Source organism: Struthio camelus, chromosome 22 (assembly GCF_040807025.1).
Source record: "Struthio camelus isolate bStrCam1 chromosome 22, bStrCam1.hap1, whole genome shotgun sequence".
In the NCBI taxonomy this organism is placed as follows: domain Eukaryota; kingdom Metazoa; phylum Chordata; class Aves; order Struthioniformes; family Struthionidae; genus Struthio; species Struthio camelus.
The window spans coordinates 8,435,266-8,450,163 of NC_090963.1; the positions used below are offsets into that span (position 1 = coordinate 8,435,266).

The following is a 14,898-nucleotide window of genomic DNA, read 5'->3' on the forward strand; positions in this document are numbered from 1 at the left end:
CCTGGAGCTGAGCATTGCAGCTGGAGCAGACGTCCAGCTCCACGAGCACGACACAGTACGCTTAATCCAGCTAATGAATTCTTATGAAAGTCTTTTCCACCGTAATTTGAGGGGGAAGTTGGACGTCTCATATTTTCAAGTTCTTTTAAATCTGGAAGGCGATACAAGTTTCTTGTTATTACCAGGTGCATTTCTCCGTGGGGTGGGATTCGTCATGGTTAAATTGGGCACTTAGAAGTGTCTCTTCTGGGCTAGTTGCATAGACTCCGTCTGTGATCAGTGCACGGGGACTGCGGAGGGGCTGATCAATCCCATCAAAAGCACAAAGCTCGACAGGGACCTCGGCTGAGGGGGTCTGCATCCCACCCAGCGTGAACCTGCGATCCCGGCTCTCCCTGCAGGAAGGCCGCAACCAGCAGCACATCCGCCCGCACGACGGTCACAAATCGCAGCAGCGCATCGCTGAGACCGGAGAGCTCTCCCTCCGCCTGCCTGAGCTGCGATCAGCTCTCGCTGCCCTTCCCGCTGGCTCTTTGGCATTGCTATCCCCAGCCCGCAGCTTCGCGGGCCAGGTCGACTGTTCCAGAGAGTGACTGGCAGTCCACCCCCAAGTCAGAGCGCGGGGCCACAAGCCTGAAGGGAAGCAGATATGATTCAGGGCTTCGTTAATGGGAAGGAGGATTATGCAAATGAGCAGCGTTTGGCAGGGCCAGAGCAGCAGAGACGAGAAGGGAGCGAGGAATTGTTGGTGCCATAATAAATCAGCCGCAGTCTGATTTATGGTCCCCGCGCAAGCCAAAGCCTCTTGATCTTCCTGACTGCACGCGGTCCTGTTTGCAGCTCCCACAGCCGCTGCCTCCTGTCTGCAGCGCGGGGCAGCCCCGGTGGGGAAAGCACCGCAGCATCACCTTCGCCCCAGGCCTGCCTGCGCTGCAGCGCGCTTAGCGCATCGGCCGGGCTCGGCGGAGACCGGTGAGCCGGGACCACCACCCTCGCTCTTTGGTACGGAGCCGCTCTGCAAGAAAAGGCTTGTTAGTAGGGCTGAGCAGCCCAAGGCAGCTAATTCAGGATCTAAATTGCCTTGAATTCACTCCAGCGAGCGAGTCAAGCCTGTGAAAGAGCTGGGAGCCCAGCATGGGCTGATTTGCCCCACTGCTTGATGAGGAGCGTGCCGTGAGTTTGGCAGCACGCCGTCCCCTTTGCTCGCACCTGCAGCAACCCTCTGAGGGCCCCAGGCTTGCACCACGGTCGGTCCCTGCCTGCTGCTGGGGCTCTCGGGGTGGTCCCCTGCCCTTGCAGTACTGGGGGTAGGTGGGATGACTTGCAAGGGGGACACGGTGTGAGCCAGCCCGTGGCACGCAGTGGCTTTGTGGCCCTCCGTGGCTGCACCACGGGTACGCTGAGCAGGAGCAGAGCACCCTGCCCGTCTCCAGCGAGTCGCTGCAGGTCGTGCTTGCAAAACGGGGTCTCGGGGCACGTAGGACCGTGTGCCGCGTGCTCCCTCCTCGGCCTTGCAGTGACTGGTGCAGCCCCGTGAAGCGGCAAGGCTTTCTTCCTCCTAATCCAGCCCAGTTTCTGGAGTTAAACAGAACTTTCCCGACCAAACCTTTTCCGAAGTTGTGAAGACTGGAGAGGAAAGGTTTATATTGACTCAGGCAGCCTGGAGAAGTTCGGGCCATCTTTTCATTCCTCCAAGGCTCCCGAGTCAGCAAGCTGCCTTCTCTTTTGTGCGAGCCTCCAGGACCGCACAAATAAATTGGCCCTGCCGTGCTAAAAATAACCGCAACCAATAGCTCCATCATTTATATCCATAGCAACATTGTTTAAAGCTTTTTCCTGCCTGTGGGCTGTCTAACACTTAGCACTGAATGCCAAGCCGGAGATTGGCAGCTTTCATAAGGAGCCAGCGCCTGGTGGAGAATCAAACGCCATCCCCAAATGTGAAGAGGCTGCAACTTCGTGCTATTATTTCTGGGCATGTTCATTTCACAAATGGTCTTTAGTCATATGCTATTATCATGATGATAAGCCTTCGACTCTGAACTCCTAAAGCAATAATAAAACCCAAAGCCATTGGCATTTGTGCCATTTAAAATCCACTCTCCTTGGGGAAAATGATCCTTTTTATGATTATTAAGCCATTTCTCTCTAGCGTCACCCAGTCTTGGAGCGCTTCCAGAATTTGTAACTATCGTGCAACTGCTGAAATAGAAAGAAGCTAGCTTTTTTTTTTTTATTTAGGCCTGGCCTACAGATCTGGTCACTGGTTTTGCCTCCGTTGGCCTCGGTCATCAGGAGTCAGCACAGCCAAGCACAGCCGGCAGCCCGCAGGGGCGGCAGGATCATCTGCTAGCACGTGTTTAGCTAGCCAGAAAGCTCAGCCCACGTTCCTCCTGCCACCCTGAGGATATGACGGGACTGAAGCGTCCTGTCCAGGAGGAAAAGGCACCGATATACGTTTAAAGCCAGCTACCCGTCACAGTTAGCTGCCAGCACAGCGAACCGGGAGCTCTCCAGGCACCGCGTGCCGTTTTGCTCTTGCACTGTACATGGGGATTGAAAGCCAAGACTAGCCGGAGTTGCCACTGACTCTGAATATGTCACAGCTCTTGGACATGGTTGGAAAGGGCTATTTCAAGAAGGCAAGGATCTGTTGTCATCTTCCTAAAGGGCCTGGCAGCGGTTGTTCAGACACAGAAGCATCCACAGTCCCTGTGCATTTTTAAAATCATGGCAAAGTGAGGAATGCACAAAAATCTCTCAAGGCCCAGGCCAGCACTTTTAAAAGATGGGCTTTCCCAGCTGTATAAATGAGAGTTCATCTTGTGAGCATGCCTAGAGAAACATTTTAGAGAAGAACATTTGGGCAGAAAACAGCAACAAAATGTCTTTTTTCTGAAGAAAAGGTGCATGGAAGTTTCCAATAACATACAGTTAGGACCACCGTATCCAGTTAGCAGCAAACAGATCTTAACTTCTCCTTCGTGCACATCTCCTGCTATTACCAATTTTGACCACAGCGCACTTTGAGCAGTAATCTCCTGCGCTGCTGTCACGTGTGCTGCTCGTGTGCGGCGCTTCCAGTGCTTTCTGGATGCGCAGATTTGCAGAGCACGCAGGGTGCAGTGAGTCTCTGTACGGTGTTTTTAGCCAGCCCTGTCTCCAAAATGATGATCACCGCCCTGCAACGTGCTGAAGACCCGTGAAGGCAGTCTCTGTGCCAGTGCATTTACCTGCTGACTTCCACGACTGATGTTTCATCTGGCAAGGGCCTGGGTGGGCAGTAATCGTGCTGCTTTCCCCTGGACGGAGGAGACGTAGCATGTTTCTGTTCTCTGGTGAGTTAAGCACACTTTAGTAAGCTGGTTTTCCATGCATCTCACCTTGGAATGTCACAGGGAAAGAAGGGTATGGCTCTATTTCTATGGGAATTATTTGAGGAGGTTGATACTTCAGTGCAGAAAGGTATTATTAGGGCAATTTCAATATGCGGTTGTATGCATCAATGCACCACAGCTAAGAATTTAGCACTCCAGTACATCTTTGTGCACTATGCAAATTTGCAAGTTGGTGATTTGGATGAGACTCAGTCGGGAATACCTGGAGGAACCTGCTTCTCACCACTTTACTCAGATCTCCAAGACTTGTTTAGAGGAACGCATCTGTTGCGGAAGAGTAGTCAGGAAAAGTCTCTCGACTCTGCAATGGAGCGATCGAGAGGGGACCACCACAGGGAGCTCGCCCAGCTCCGACTGCCCCGGGGACCCGGGTTCGAGATCGGGCCCCGCCTGAGTCTGCTCTGCCTGCCGACGTGCCCGCTGAGGTCGTGCCCAGCGGGGTATTGGCTGTGTCCATGCAGGCTCTCGTGCTAACTCCTGCTTTGCATGCCTAAATAAGCGTACACAGGTTCAAGCCGCTGTGCACCCCTTCCACTGCGAGCCCTGCGTGTGTTGAGCGCTACAGGCAAAGAATAGGCTGCCGAGAAGAGCTCGTGTGGGTCTGCACGTGGCCTGTGTTGCTCCAAACGCGTGGGTGGGTGGATGGGTATTGCCAGAAGGGCGTTTTTTTCCTGACAAACCCAGCGGCAGATTAAAAAAACAACAATCCAGAGCAAATGGCTGGGGCAGAGGGAGACCCCGCCAGCCTCTGCCTCCTCGCCGCAGCCATCACTTTCCCTGCCCCGCACAGCCCGCCTGCATCCTGGCTTGTTGCTGTTTTCGCTTTTGCCAGCAGCAAGCCACTCATAGAAATGCAAAGCTACTTTAATTAAGGAGGCTAATAAACAGCAATTATGATTGCAGCTCTTCTGCTGCTCCCTTGGGGTCGTTCCCTCCTCAGGCCCCATCCATGTGCAGGTCCCCACGTGGCTGTTTGACACGGCTTTGGGAGAGCAGAGGACACCCGGGTACCTCCAAGCCATGCTCTTGTCCCCAACCCCTCTTTCCTCGCCCGCTCCTGCAAGGTTTCCACCAAGGAGGGACAAGGACGTTTCTCGGAGGGCTGCGTGTGCTAGCACCATCCCTAAGTCCCTGTGCCTCTCAGCATCCTGCAAAGAAGCTTCCCCTAAAGGAGGGACTCTGCTGTGCCTCCGCAGCCTGCAAAAATTAAAAACAAGGAGCCAGCCCAGCTACGGAGACCCCAGAGGAAAAAGGCACTTCTACCTGCGGCACATTTAAAAATTAAATAGACGGGTTGGGGTTTCTGGTTCGTTTCGGTTTCGTTTGGATGTTGCTCTGTTTTTCCCCTTTCTGGCTCTTGAATCCCCAGGCCGAACTTTCCCGGGTTGTCATCTGTCGTCCCCCACATCCCCTTTGCATCTAGCTCCGCTGAGCAAGCGGGCTGAGGAGGGGACAGGGCTGCATCCAGCGAGCGCAGGACACGTCTGCCGCACACGGGAGGCACCGCACGACAAATAGGAGTGCACAGCAGAGACATGTCCTGTGTTGGCCGGGGTTGAGCTGCAAACACTTGGGTTACGTTACAACCGGGCAGTCGCCTTGAATAATGCACCCAGTGCAGGGAGTCAAACTGCTGTGCAAACGCATGCTCTTGAGCACGGCAGGAAGACAAGGCACGGAGAAAGGAGTAGCCAGAGCTTGTTTAACATGATATTCATAGAGATGACGGCACAGAACCCAAGTCCCTGTTGCTGTCGGGTCCCTCTGCACCCAGATGACAGTGTCAGCCTCCCCCTCCAAAACGTGGCATGGCTCACCCAGTGCATTCAGCCTCATTTCGCTCAGGGATGTGCAGGATCTTTCCCAGCATGGCCGGGCTCCCCCTGCGTCCAAATGGAGCAGGAGAGCCCAGCTAATGGGGTACTGAGGTTTTGCCCCCAGAAATATCTCTGCAGCATCGGAGGGGCTGATTTCAGGTCACTGATGCACGACTTGCAGGTAGCAGCGGTCTCCACCGGTGCCTCATTCGCTCCCTACCCTCCACACACACTTCCTGAAGCCCCTCGGGACCATTTAGCGTTATTGTCACTTAACAGATCCAGGAAAACACTGAAGAGGAATACCAGGCAGACTGGGCTCTTGCTTTGCTTCTCGAGCAATCAGCCCTTCTCAGAGGCCAGCTTTGCCCACCACAGAAGGAGGGTTAGGAGAACAGCACAGAGCAGCTTTTAGGTAGGGCCAAACACAGAAACAGCACGGAGAGGGTGGCACTGGGGCAGAAGGGGACCTGGCAGAGGGAGATTTCAGCAGGGTGCTTCACTCACTATCAGACAGCAGAGTTGACAGCAATAGACGCCAGCCTTAAAGCAAAGACGCCCTTCTGTCCCATATGCAATGTCCCTCTGTGTCACCAGAGGTGAGGGAGCTGTTTCTCCATCCATCTCCCTCACAGGAGGACCTCGGGGCCCTTCAGTGACTCTGCTGTTTCCCCCGTTGTCACCAGTACGCTGTATTCCTGGCTATGGGACTGCAGCCATCTGTGGGAGAAGCCAGCATCCCTCTTCTCTGTCTTGCAGGGCCGCCCATCATCTCCAGCACACAGACGCAGCATGCCCTGCACGGCCAGAAAGGGCAGATCAAGTGCTTCATCCGCAGCACCCCTCCGCCTGACCGAATTGTGAGTAGCATCCTCCAGGGCAGCGCCTCTCGGGGCCTATCTCATGCGTTGCATGTCTTAAGGTGCCCTAAGGTGGGCAAACCACAAGCTTTACCTGCCCCAGTCTGATCCCTCTTCTTGGTCGGCAGGCCTGGTCCTGGAAGGAGAACGTCCTTGAGTCTGGGACCTCTGGGCGCTACACGGTGGAGACGGTCAGCACGGACGAGGGCGTCATCTCTACGCTGACCATCAGCAACATTGTCCGGGCCGATTTCCAAACTATTTACAACTGCACTGCCTGGAACAGCTTTGGCTCAGACACAGAGATCATCCGGCTCAAAGAGCAAGGTTGGCATCACCAGCATGGCTGAGAAGCCAGCGGGGACTGTTCAGCAGTGGGAATTAGCTTTTGGCCGGGCTGTAAGAGCGGGGAGATGCTGTGAGAGGCACAAAGTGCTTGGAGAAGCTCTTGGGATGTTGAAAGAGGAAACTAGGAATGCTAGTGAGAATATGCCAGACATGCTAGCTGTAGATTTGCATCTTTAGGGTACTTGGCCCTGGCAGAGGGATGAGGACATGGGAAATGCCCTGTAAAGTCTCTGCCACCCAGCACTGATAGGGTTTTGCCCCATTTTGCCAGTGCCTGGCTTGCTGAAGCCGGAGGGCATTGGCCAGGCCTGGGACTGGGGCAGCTGCCCCTCTTGCTCCCTGCCCCCCAGCATAAGATTATGCCACTGCTGTGAGATGGAGGATCTTTTGTATCCATAGAGAAACCGGAATGGCTTCTCCTACCAAATCCCACTGCTCCGCAGTGCGGGGAGTGGGAGGGAGGCACCTGAGCTGATGGTCATTGCATCCCACCGAGCTGGGCTGCTGCGCCGTGCAGCAGCCATCAGATGCGATGCCAGCACGTGTTTCGGCGGGGCTGGCCTCACCCATCCGGCCTCGAAGGCATATTAAGCAACTCTCAGGAGATTTCTGGGTTGGCCAGGGGATTTCCACTCTTGAGGATCTCCGTAGCAAGGGAGGGAGATGTCTCAGTGAGGGATATTTAGCTCCTGGAGGGACTCCAGTTCTCTTCTATTTTATTAAATGCCAGGGCAGGCAGGTGGATTGTTCTCATTAAGCTGTGATTTATAGGCAAGGCTGCCGTCCAGATTAAATCAGAGCTAAATGAACCCCTTAAAATTAGCCTTGGGCTTCTTCCAATTCAAACAGAGCCAGTGGTTTTTTCAGGTTTTCTGCCAGTCGGAGAGTGCGCAGCAGCAAGCCTGGGCCCTGGCGGAGGGTGGCCGGGCAGCTCCATGGGGTGACAGGTCCAGGTTGGAGAGCGAACACCCCAGTGAGCAGGCGGGCAGCCAAGCAGGGCGCTTGAGCTGAGTTTAAGCAGACGGCACAGCATCTGAGTTCACAGTGGCCCAGCATAGCCGGCTCCGCATCTGAGGTTTGAGTGTCCCTGCTAGGCAATGCAAGGACATCCCATGCTAGGATCACTCCCTGCCTTGGGCAGGTGATGCTGTAGGGTGGCAGAGGACGCCGTAGGGTGGCAGAGGATGTCCCCTTCAGGGGGACCTCCCTGCGCTCAGAGCGGAAAGCAGAGCAGAGGGCTGAGCGCTCAGAAATACTGACGTGTGCGCTTGGGCCGTGCAAGGCTGTGGACACTTGCTTTATTTTCAAACAGGTACGGAAATGAAATCAGGAGCTGGTATGCAAGCAGGTATGGAAATCATGAGCTGACGGTGAATGTGACTTGTCCCCAGCCACTACCACACCTTAGGTCCTGGCGTCCTCCTCCTAGCTCTGCCTTTCCTGCTCTGCTGCAGGCAGGGCAAGAAGGGGTGTAGGAAAGCTGCAGGGAGTACGGGACAGTGGTTGGGGTGCGGACTGGGAGGCAGGAGCAGTCTGGTCTCAGCTCTGCCACTGACCTGCTCTACAAACAGGGGCAAATTGCCCTCCCTCTCTGTGCCCCAGGTCCCCATCCATTGAGAAAGAGGGATAAATGCTGCACAGCCACGTTTGGCAGTGCTGGGGAAGGGACCACGTAAGTGCTATTATGGGTGAAACAAAGGGACAAGTACAAGGTTCCAGGGTCAATTCCAGACACTGGTTTACTCATCTTCCTGGGAGAGAGTTAGCCAGCATCCATCATAGCCAGAGCAGTACTGCAAGGAGCGTTTGGACAGATGCCTGCACGATGTGCTGCCCTTGTGCCTTCCTTGTCTCCTACAGCCAGAGTAGGGTTCCTTGGGGAACACAGAGCCAGCAAACTGCTCGTTGTCAGCTAGCGTTGTCTCTGGGCAGTGGTTAACCGTCCCAGCCACCGGACCATGTCACTGCCCCTTTGCTGCTGATCGCATTCTTGCAGCCCAGGAGAGCCCTGGGCACTTGCCCTGACCCATTCCCTCCATGATTCTCCGTCAACTGCAAGTGGCATCATTCACCCTCACTACCTGCTTCTGCGTCACAGACCTTGCTTCCCTCCGTCAACTGCAAGTGGCATCATTCACCCTCACTACCTGCTTCTGCGTCACAGACCTTGCTTCCCCAAAGCTTTGAGCCAGCAAGCACTGCCGAAGGCCCCAAGCTCCTATCTCTACACCCTTTTGCTCCATGCTTCCCTGGGAGAGTCAAGCGTTTGCAGAAATCCTGCAGTGAGCTACCGCTGTCTGTGGGAGTATTGCCTAGGAGGTGGTGTCAGGCTAACTGGAGAAGGCCATGGCCTTCTGGCCATGGCTCAGCTGGTCTATTGTAGACATTGTTTTTAGGATGAGCTCCTTGCGACAGCTAGAAGCAGCTCTGGCCTCTGCTATTTGAGCTCCAGTTTGAGTTCCCAGAGCACTTGGGAAGTAGCATTCTCCAGAGGTGCCCCCGGGGAAATACCTGCACCGCCGCCGTGGTGAACACTCTCAGTGGGTTTGGCAGTCTAATCAGGAAGCAGGAAAAGCCGTGTGAGTCATGTCACCTGTGGCCTAGCTCAAGTGACAAGTGACAAATGGCGGGATCAGCAGGCCCAGCAGAAAATTCACGAGCGAGCCAGAATGTGAAAAGCATCAGCATAAACCACAAACCGAATCACTTCAAACAACAAGCTAAGCAGGGAAGATTAAAGGCTCTTTTTAGATCAAAAATAGAGGGGTCGCCCTGCTAGTCTAGCGCAGTTCTCAAGGTAGGGCTCAGGACCCACTAGGCACCATGGGCACCCACCATGGGCACCCACCACTGCGAAGGGGTGACAGGAGGTGGCTTTATACCTCCCTTGCCCTGCTGGTATTAGATAGCGATAAAAAAGCCCTTCACTGATTACAAAGTGCCCGTGGTGAAGATGCTGGTGGAATTGCAACCCCTTCCAGTCACACTGGCAGATGGATCTTCTAGTAAGGATGTACACCCAAACGTCTGCCCCTTGAGAAGGTTAAAAGACAGGCTCTGTGGCCGCTACGAGACATTCTTTGTTGGTGCTTTGGTATCATCCACCTCTGTACAGCCACAGCATCCAGCAACAGCCACAGGCAACTAATGAAAAGCATAGTGCTTAAGCTTTATAGCCAGCATTGCATGTTATCCATCACCACATCCCTGCAAAAGCCAGGTCTCCACTCTGGGTTTCCTGGCAGCATCAGCAGATACCCAATAAGATAGGAGGAAGCGTCAGTGAAAGAGGAAGAACAACCCCCTATGTACTCTGAGAGTTTCTCACGTCCAGGATGAAGTTTGCGGTCAAAAAAGAGAAAGAGGCTTACCCCCAGCCCAGAAAATCCCAGCAATCAGAGTCTCAGCAGAAAGGTGGCTGGTGTCTGCTCAAGGTCCTGCCCTGGCTTAAAGCAATATCTGCCCCTTGCCTCTGAGTGCCCCAGGCAAGCTGGTTTCTCCTGTTTCTTCATGGAAACACCAGCTCCACCCTGATGCATAATAAGAAATGTTTTCCAAATGCTGCAAGTTCTCCTAGGTTGGAGTAAAAGCACTTCTCACCCAGCCTTCCTTCTGCCCTCTTGAGTGTCACCCCATCAGGCTGGCTGGGCTTTACTTGTCAGCTAGGTCGCCTGTGTGACCTCCTGTCCCCATAGCCAACAGCATCCACATCCCCCAGCTGCACAGCAGTCAAGGAAAGAGGACCACTGTGTATTCCTTTTCCCCTAGATTCAGTACAAACACATCCATTTACAAGGCAGGAGAGCCCGAGCAGAAAACACGTCTTGGAGGTGTGCGGGGAAGTGGTGAGGACACGCTTGGCTCTTTTCCAGAGACTCTGTGGCATTATATGTGCTCATTCTCTCTTACTGATCTGATGTGCTCATTCAGTGCCGGTTCCTCCCTTCCGGCTAGCTCCTTCTCCCACTTTGCCCCCTGAGCAGGAGTAACAACGCGGCATTTAGTAAGTGGCCAAGAGCTTCAGAGTCAGTGCACACCGGTCTTCCCCCCGTAGCTGAATGCACTTCTCCACTGCTGGCAGGAACAGCTCTGCTACCGAATATTACAGCAGCTTGGGGCAGGACAAGCCACCCTTGCGATCACCTCTCCTGGCTCCAGAGCTTCCCATCGCAGGGCCAAGAGACAGGAAGGGAGCGTGGTCTGGTCTCACTGCTAGCCAAGGGCAGAGTCTGCATGAAAGTCTTGCTTTGCCAGTCAGCCTGTGTGTGATCTTAGGTGAGTTATTCAGGACATATTTTGAACACCGCACTAAGCAAGTTAGAGCTCCAGGGAGCTTGGCTGGCCATCAGGGAAAGGGTTGCCCCTCTTTTGGGCTGTCGTGGGTTCACAAGAGGCTAAGGGGGGGCTTAGAAATAACAGGAATGGAGAGCTGTAGGTATCTGGGGGCCAGCGCCTCTGCTTCCCCTTGTTTGCAGTGGCTGCTCTGAAACACAACCTGACTTCCTGCCACCCCGCTCTCTGTTTAGCAGCGCCCCAGCGTTTGGGAGGCTCGTGGTGGGGGAACGTTACAGAAGCGGGGCCAGCGTTGCAGCACCTGGACTCAGATTCCCCCCATCCCTGCTGATTTTGGGCAGAGGGTCTCTGAACCCATCGTTTTTGACTGGGCCCACCTCTGAGAACAGGGAGATGAAAGGGACCCGCTGCTCTGGTCCCTCGTGTGATGCCCTTGAAGCCTTTGGAAGGGGGCAGAGCACCCAGGCAGCATCTGCAGTGCAGGGGACCCTGGGGTCAGCGGGGAGCCCGCAGCAGGAGCAGGAGCGAGGGGTGGCCAGGCGCGCGCAGGACAGACCTGCAAGGAGACGGGTTTCTACCCTTCGGCTGGGCCGAGGAAACGTGCTTCCCTGCAGATCCATGGATGCTGACGTGCCATTTACCCGCTAACAAGGCAGACACCTGAGGCAATTAGCGGTACCAATTGCTTTGGTACCCGCGTCCCTTGAGAGCGAGTGCTGAGTGTCCATGTCTCGCAGTAATCCTGAGGAACAGGCCCAAATGCCATATTCGCTATTAAGTAGGGGCCGTGCTTTGAGGGACTGGAGGAACTGAGCAGGGAGATAACAAGGCTCTTGGGCTGAAAATCTGACCCTTTCACCATAAATGTGATTTCATATTCCCCCCCGCCCGCACCTTGCAAACTGCTGCCGGGATCTGTGCGAATAAATCGGCTTTGCCGGCTGAGCTGCAGTCTGAAATCCCCGCTGGGAACTGAACTACAAAGTTATCGCCGGCAGAAGGACGCGAGCACGTAACCCCCCCGCTCTGCCGCAGGCTCCGCTCCTCCGGAGCGGCAGAAGCGCTGCGGGGCCGCCGTCTCGCCCCCCTCCTGCAGCCCCCAGCACCCGTCCCGCGCCTCCTCGCCCCGGCCTCGCCAGGGGCCGTCCGTCCCAGCCCGCAGCTGCAGCGCGTGCCTCCAGGGCTCCGGAGAAGTATGACCCACTTGATAAGCCGAGGGAGAAGGCAGGACAGACCGTTTGGATGTAAAATAGGCAGAGGCTGTGAGTGATGGGTTTTGGGTTAATTCAGTCACTTATACTTCATGGCCAGGCACCATCCTGCGCCTGCTCCTGACAGCTGAGCAGAGGGGGCTGGTGCCCCATCTCCAGCCTTCTCTGTTTCGCCCAGCCTGGCTCCGTAACCTTTCTCCCGCCCGGCACTGATTCCGTTTCCTTCTTAATAGTATTAACACGCTGCCTTCTTATGTGCTTTTCCTCCTCGTCCATCTCCCCCGCAGGGAAACTGAGGCACGGAGAGGTCAGGGCCTGCCCAGCTTGCAGCATGTGGCAGTGGCAGAGCTACGAGTTTTGCTCCCCGGCTCCAGGCTCACGGGACTCGCTGGCCACCCTCCAAAGGGCACGCTGGTGCGCGGAGCGCGGCGGCGCTGCCTCTCGCCTCCCCAGCCCCTCCGTCCCCGGCAGGAGGCAGCCAGGACCGGGCAAGCGAGCCAGGCTCCGTCCACCTACCTCGCTTCCCTCGGCCGCTCCTCCCAAGGACAGCCCGTCACCCGCGCAGAGACGAGGGAGCGGTCTGCATTGCAGCCGGCGGGGGGGAGTGGGGAAGGAGGTCTGTTTTGGGGAGGAGGGGAGGGAGGCCCCCAAAATCCTCCCCAGGTAGCCAGGGGAGCTCGCCGCGTGCTCGGGGGAGAGACGCGCTCCGACGTTCGTCCCGGCTTCATGCGCCCTCTCTGTCCTCTTGCAGAGTCGGTGCCGATGGCGGTGATCATCGGAGTGGCCGTGGGGGCCGGCGTGGCGTTCCTGGTGCTGATGGCCACCATCGTCGCCTTCTGCTGCGCCCGCTCCCAGAGAAGTAAGTGTCCCCCCAGCCCTGCTGCACCCGTTTGGGCAGGACTGGGGCTGAAACCCGGTCCCGGAGAAGGGCCGGGAGCACGAAGCCGCCCTTGCGCGGTGAGGCACGCAGCTCGGCCACGTCGGCCGAGGCATTGGGGCTGCTGGGTGAGGAGGAGAGCGGGCTCTGCGCGGTGTCAGCGTGCGTGGGAGGCGAATCGCACCGTTCGCAAAGAAATTAGAGGCTGAGTTTACTGCCGTGACACCGGAGCAATCTGGCTCTCGTATGGATCTACCAAATGTTCAGTGCAAGTTCGCAGCTAAGGGCAGCCCTGCGGGAAGAGGGTTGCGAAGAGCTTTAGAAACACGTCGGGGGAAAATGCTAATCCCCATCCGCAGGGGGTGCAGCTCAGGAGGAGTGCACTGAAGTGCAAAACCGGGGGGGCCCCGGGGGCAAAGCGACTGCAGAGAAGGGACCTCTTTTCCGCTCTCCGCTCTCCCCGCTGGCGAGACCGTGCCGCCCAAGAGGGGGAAGCAATCTGGGCCTCGGTGTGACAAGTTTGGTGCTAAACATGCTTTGTGCTCCCTTTGTTGCTGTTTAAGTCCATTTTCTCAACATAAAGCACGTATTTCCTAGTGGGGAATTGCGGCCAGATGAGGGGTTTTTGCATGGGACACGTGGTATTTGAAGCCTGGCTGCGGTGGGAACGCAGGTTAAAGCAACATTAGAGACGCAGGTAGAGGGAAGGAGGGGCAAGCAGAGTGGTATCATGTTGTCTCATTAAAAAGACACCTGGAAATTAAAGGATAATTGTTGGCTAAATGAAAAGGCAGCAAACCAGGAGGGAGAGGAGTCGGATTGTTTGGAGCATCTCAGGCCACATGAGAGAACGAGCGATACTTGATGGTTTTCCCAGCTCGGGGGACATGTGATACAGATGCCGCGAAGCCAAGCGCCGTACCCAAGCTCTGTGTGTGCCTGCCAGGAAACAGTTGGTTTTCTTTTCTTGTTTTTTTTTCCCACCTCTTTTTTCGATTGTTTGCAAAGGAATCAAAGAACCCCAGCTCCTCCTGGATTTGAATATGAGCGCCTGGCCTCTCGCGGCAGAAATGTGTTTAATTTTAAGAGCTATAATGATCGCTCTCTTTGTTTTATCCCCTGTTTTTTGAACTCTTGCAAACTCCATGAGCAGCTCTTGCAAGTATTAACAAATTAAAGCTGGAGCAATCATTAAGCTTGCTTTTTGGGAAGGATTGCTGATGGACAGGAGCAGTGCTAGGACCTGAGATCAGGCCAATTCAATTTTGCTGAAATCATTCAGCAGTGATGGGCGATCCGAGTGCCTGAAGAAAGCAGGCCAAGCTGTGTTACCACGTCAATGGTCAGACGTAGTCAGCCGTGCTTTCCCCCCGGTGCGCAGAGAGACATGCACGAACCGCATCCGTCGGAGCAGGGGAGAGCATGTGGTTCATTATATTCCTCTTATTTGATGTAACCAGATGGTGCGGGGTTCCTTACAGGACATACAATTTAACGCTAATGCCATGACAACAGATCAAATACATGGCGCAAGCACCAGGTTTTGGAGCAGAGAGCGAAGCCAACGATTTAAAGCGATGGTCCCTCAAAAGCGTGCAGAGGAAAGGACGTGCTTTGAGGGGAAGGGCACTGCCCGTCCTTCCAGAAGGCTGTTGGAGCCGCGTGGAGCAAGCCGGGTGCTGGGAGACTGGAGCCGTCGCCTCGTCCCGGGATCGCAGCTGCCTTTGCTCCAAGGCTTCGCAGGCCATAGCACAGCGGGGTGACACAGCTCTGCACACGCTGGGGGGACGTGGGGCACCCAGGACAGCCACAGTCCAGTGACTGTCCTGGTTACTTCCCTTCCCAGGAAGGGAAAACCCCTTCCCACCCCAACCCAGACCTCTCGTGTGATTTATTCCAGGGCACTGTGGATTCTCAAGGGCAAAGGAGGAATAAGAAGCATTTTCCTCTCCCGGAATGGGAGGATAAATAGCAGAAAGAGGGTGCTGGGGACATGGCAGTGTGTCAGTGTTTTAAGTCCCTTTCCTCCAGCTCTTTCCAAGGCAGCCCCACTTTGAAAGGACTTCTCGGTCTCCTGAAGTCAGCAAGCTGCTG

The 14,898-nt window shown here is 55.4% G+C and overlaps 1 protein-coding gene across 12 annotated transcripts in view; it reads left to right on the top strand.

The window, feature by feature from the left end:
* Nucleotides 1-14,898, top strand: part of KIRREL3 (kirre like nephrin family adhesion molecule 3) — a 385,983-nt gene that overhangs the window by 361,091 nt on the left and 9,994 nt on the right. For 10 of the 12 annotated variants that reach the window (XM_068916750.1, XM_068916743.1, XM_068916744.1 and 7 more), the window contains 4 exons: nt 5,975-6,075; nt 6,204-6,402; nt 7,736-7,771; nt 12,679-12,786. In XM_068916750.1, the coding sequence (XP_068772851.1) occupies nt 5,975-6,075; nt 6,204-6,402; nt 7,736-7,771; nt 12,679-12,786 (444 nt within the window). The remainder of the gene's footprint in view (nt 1-5,974; nt 6,076-6,203; nt 6,403-7,735; nt 7,772-12,678; nt 12,787-14,898) is intronic. The other 2 variants (XM_068916745.1, XM_068916746.1) reach the window with 1 other exon arrangement.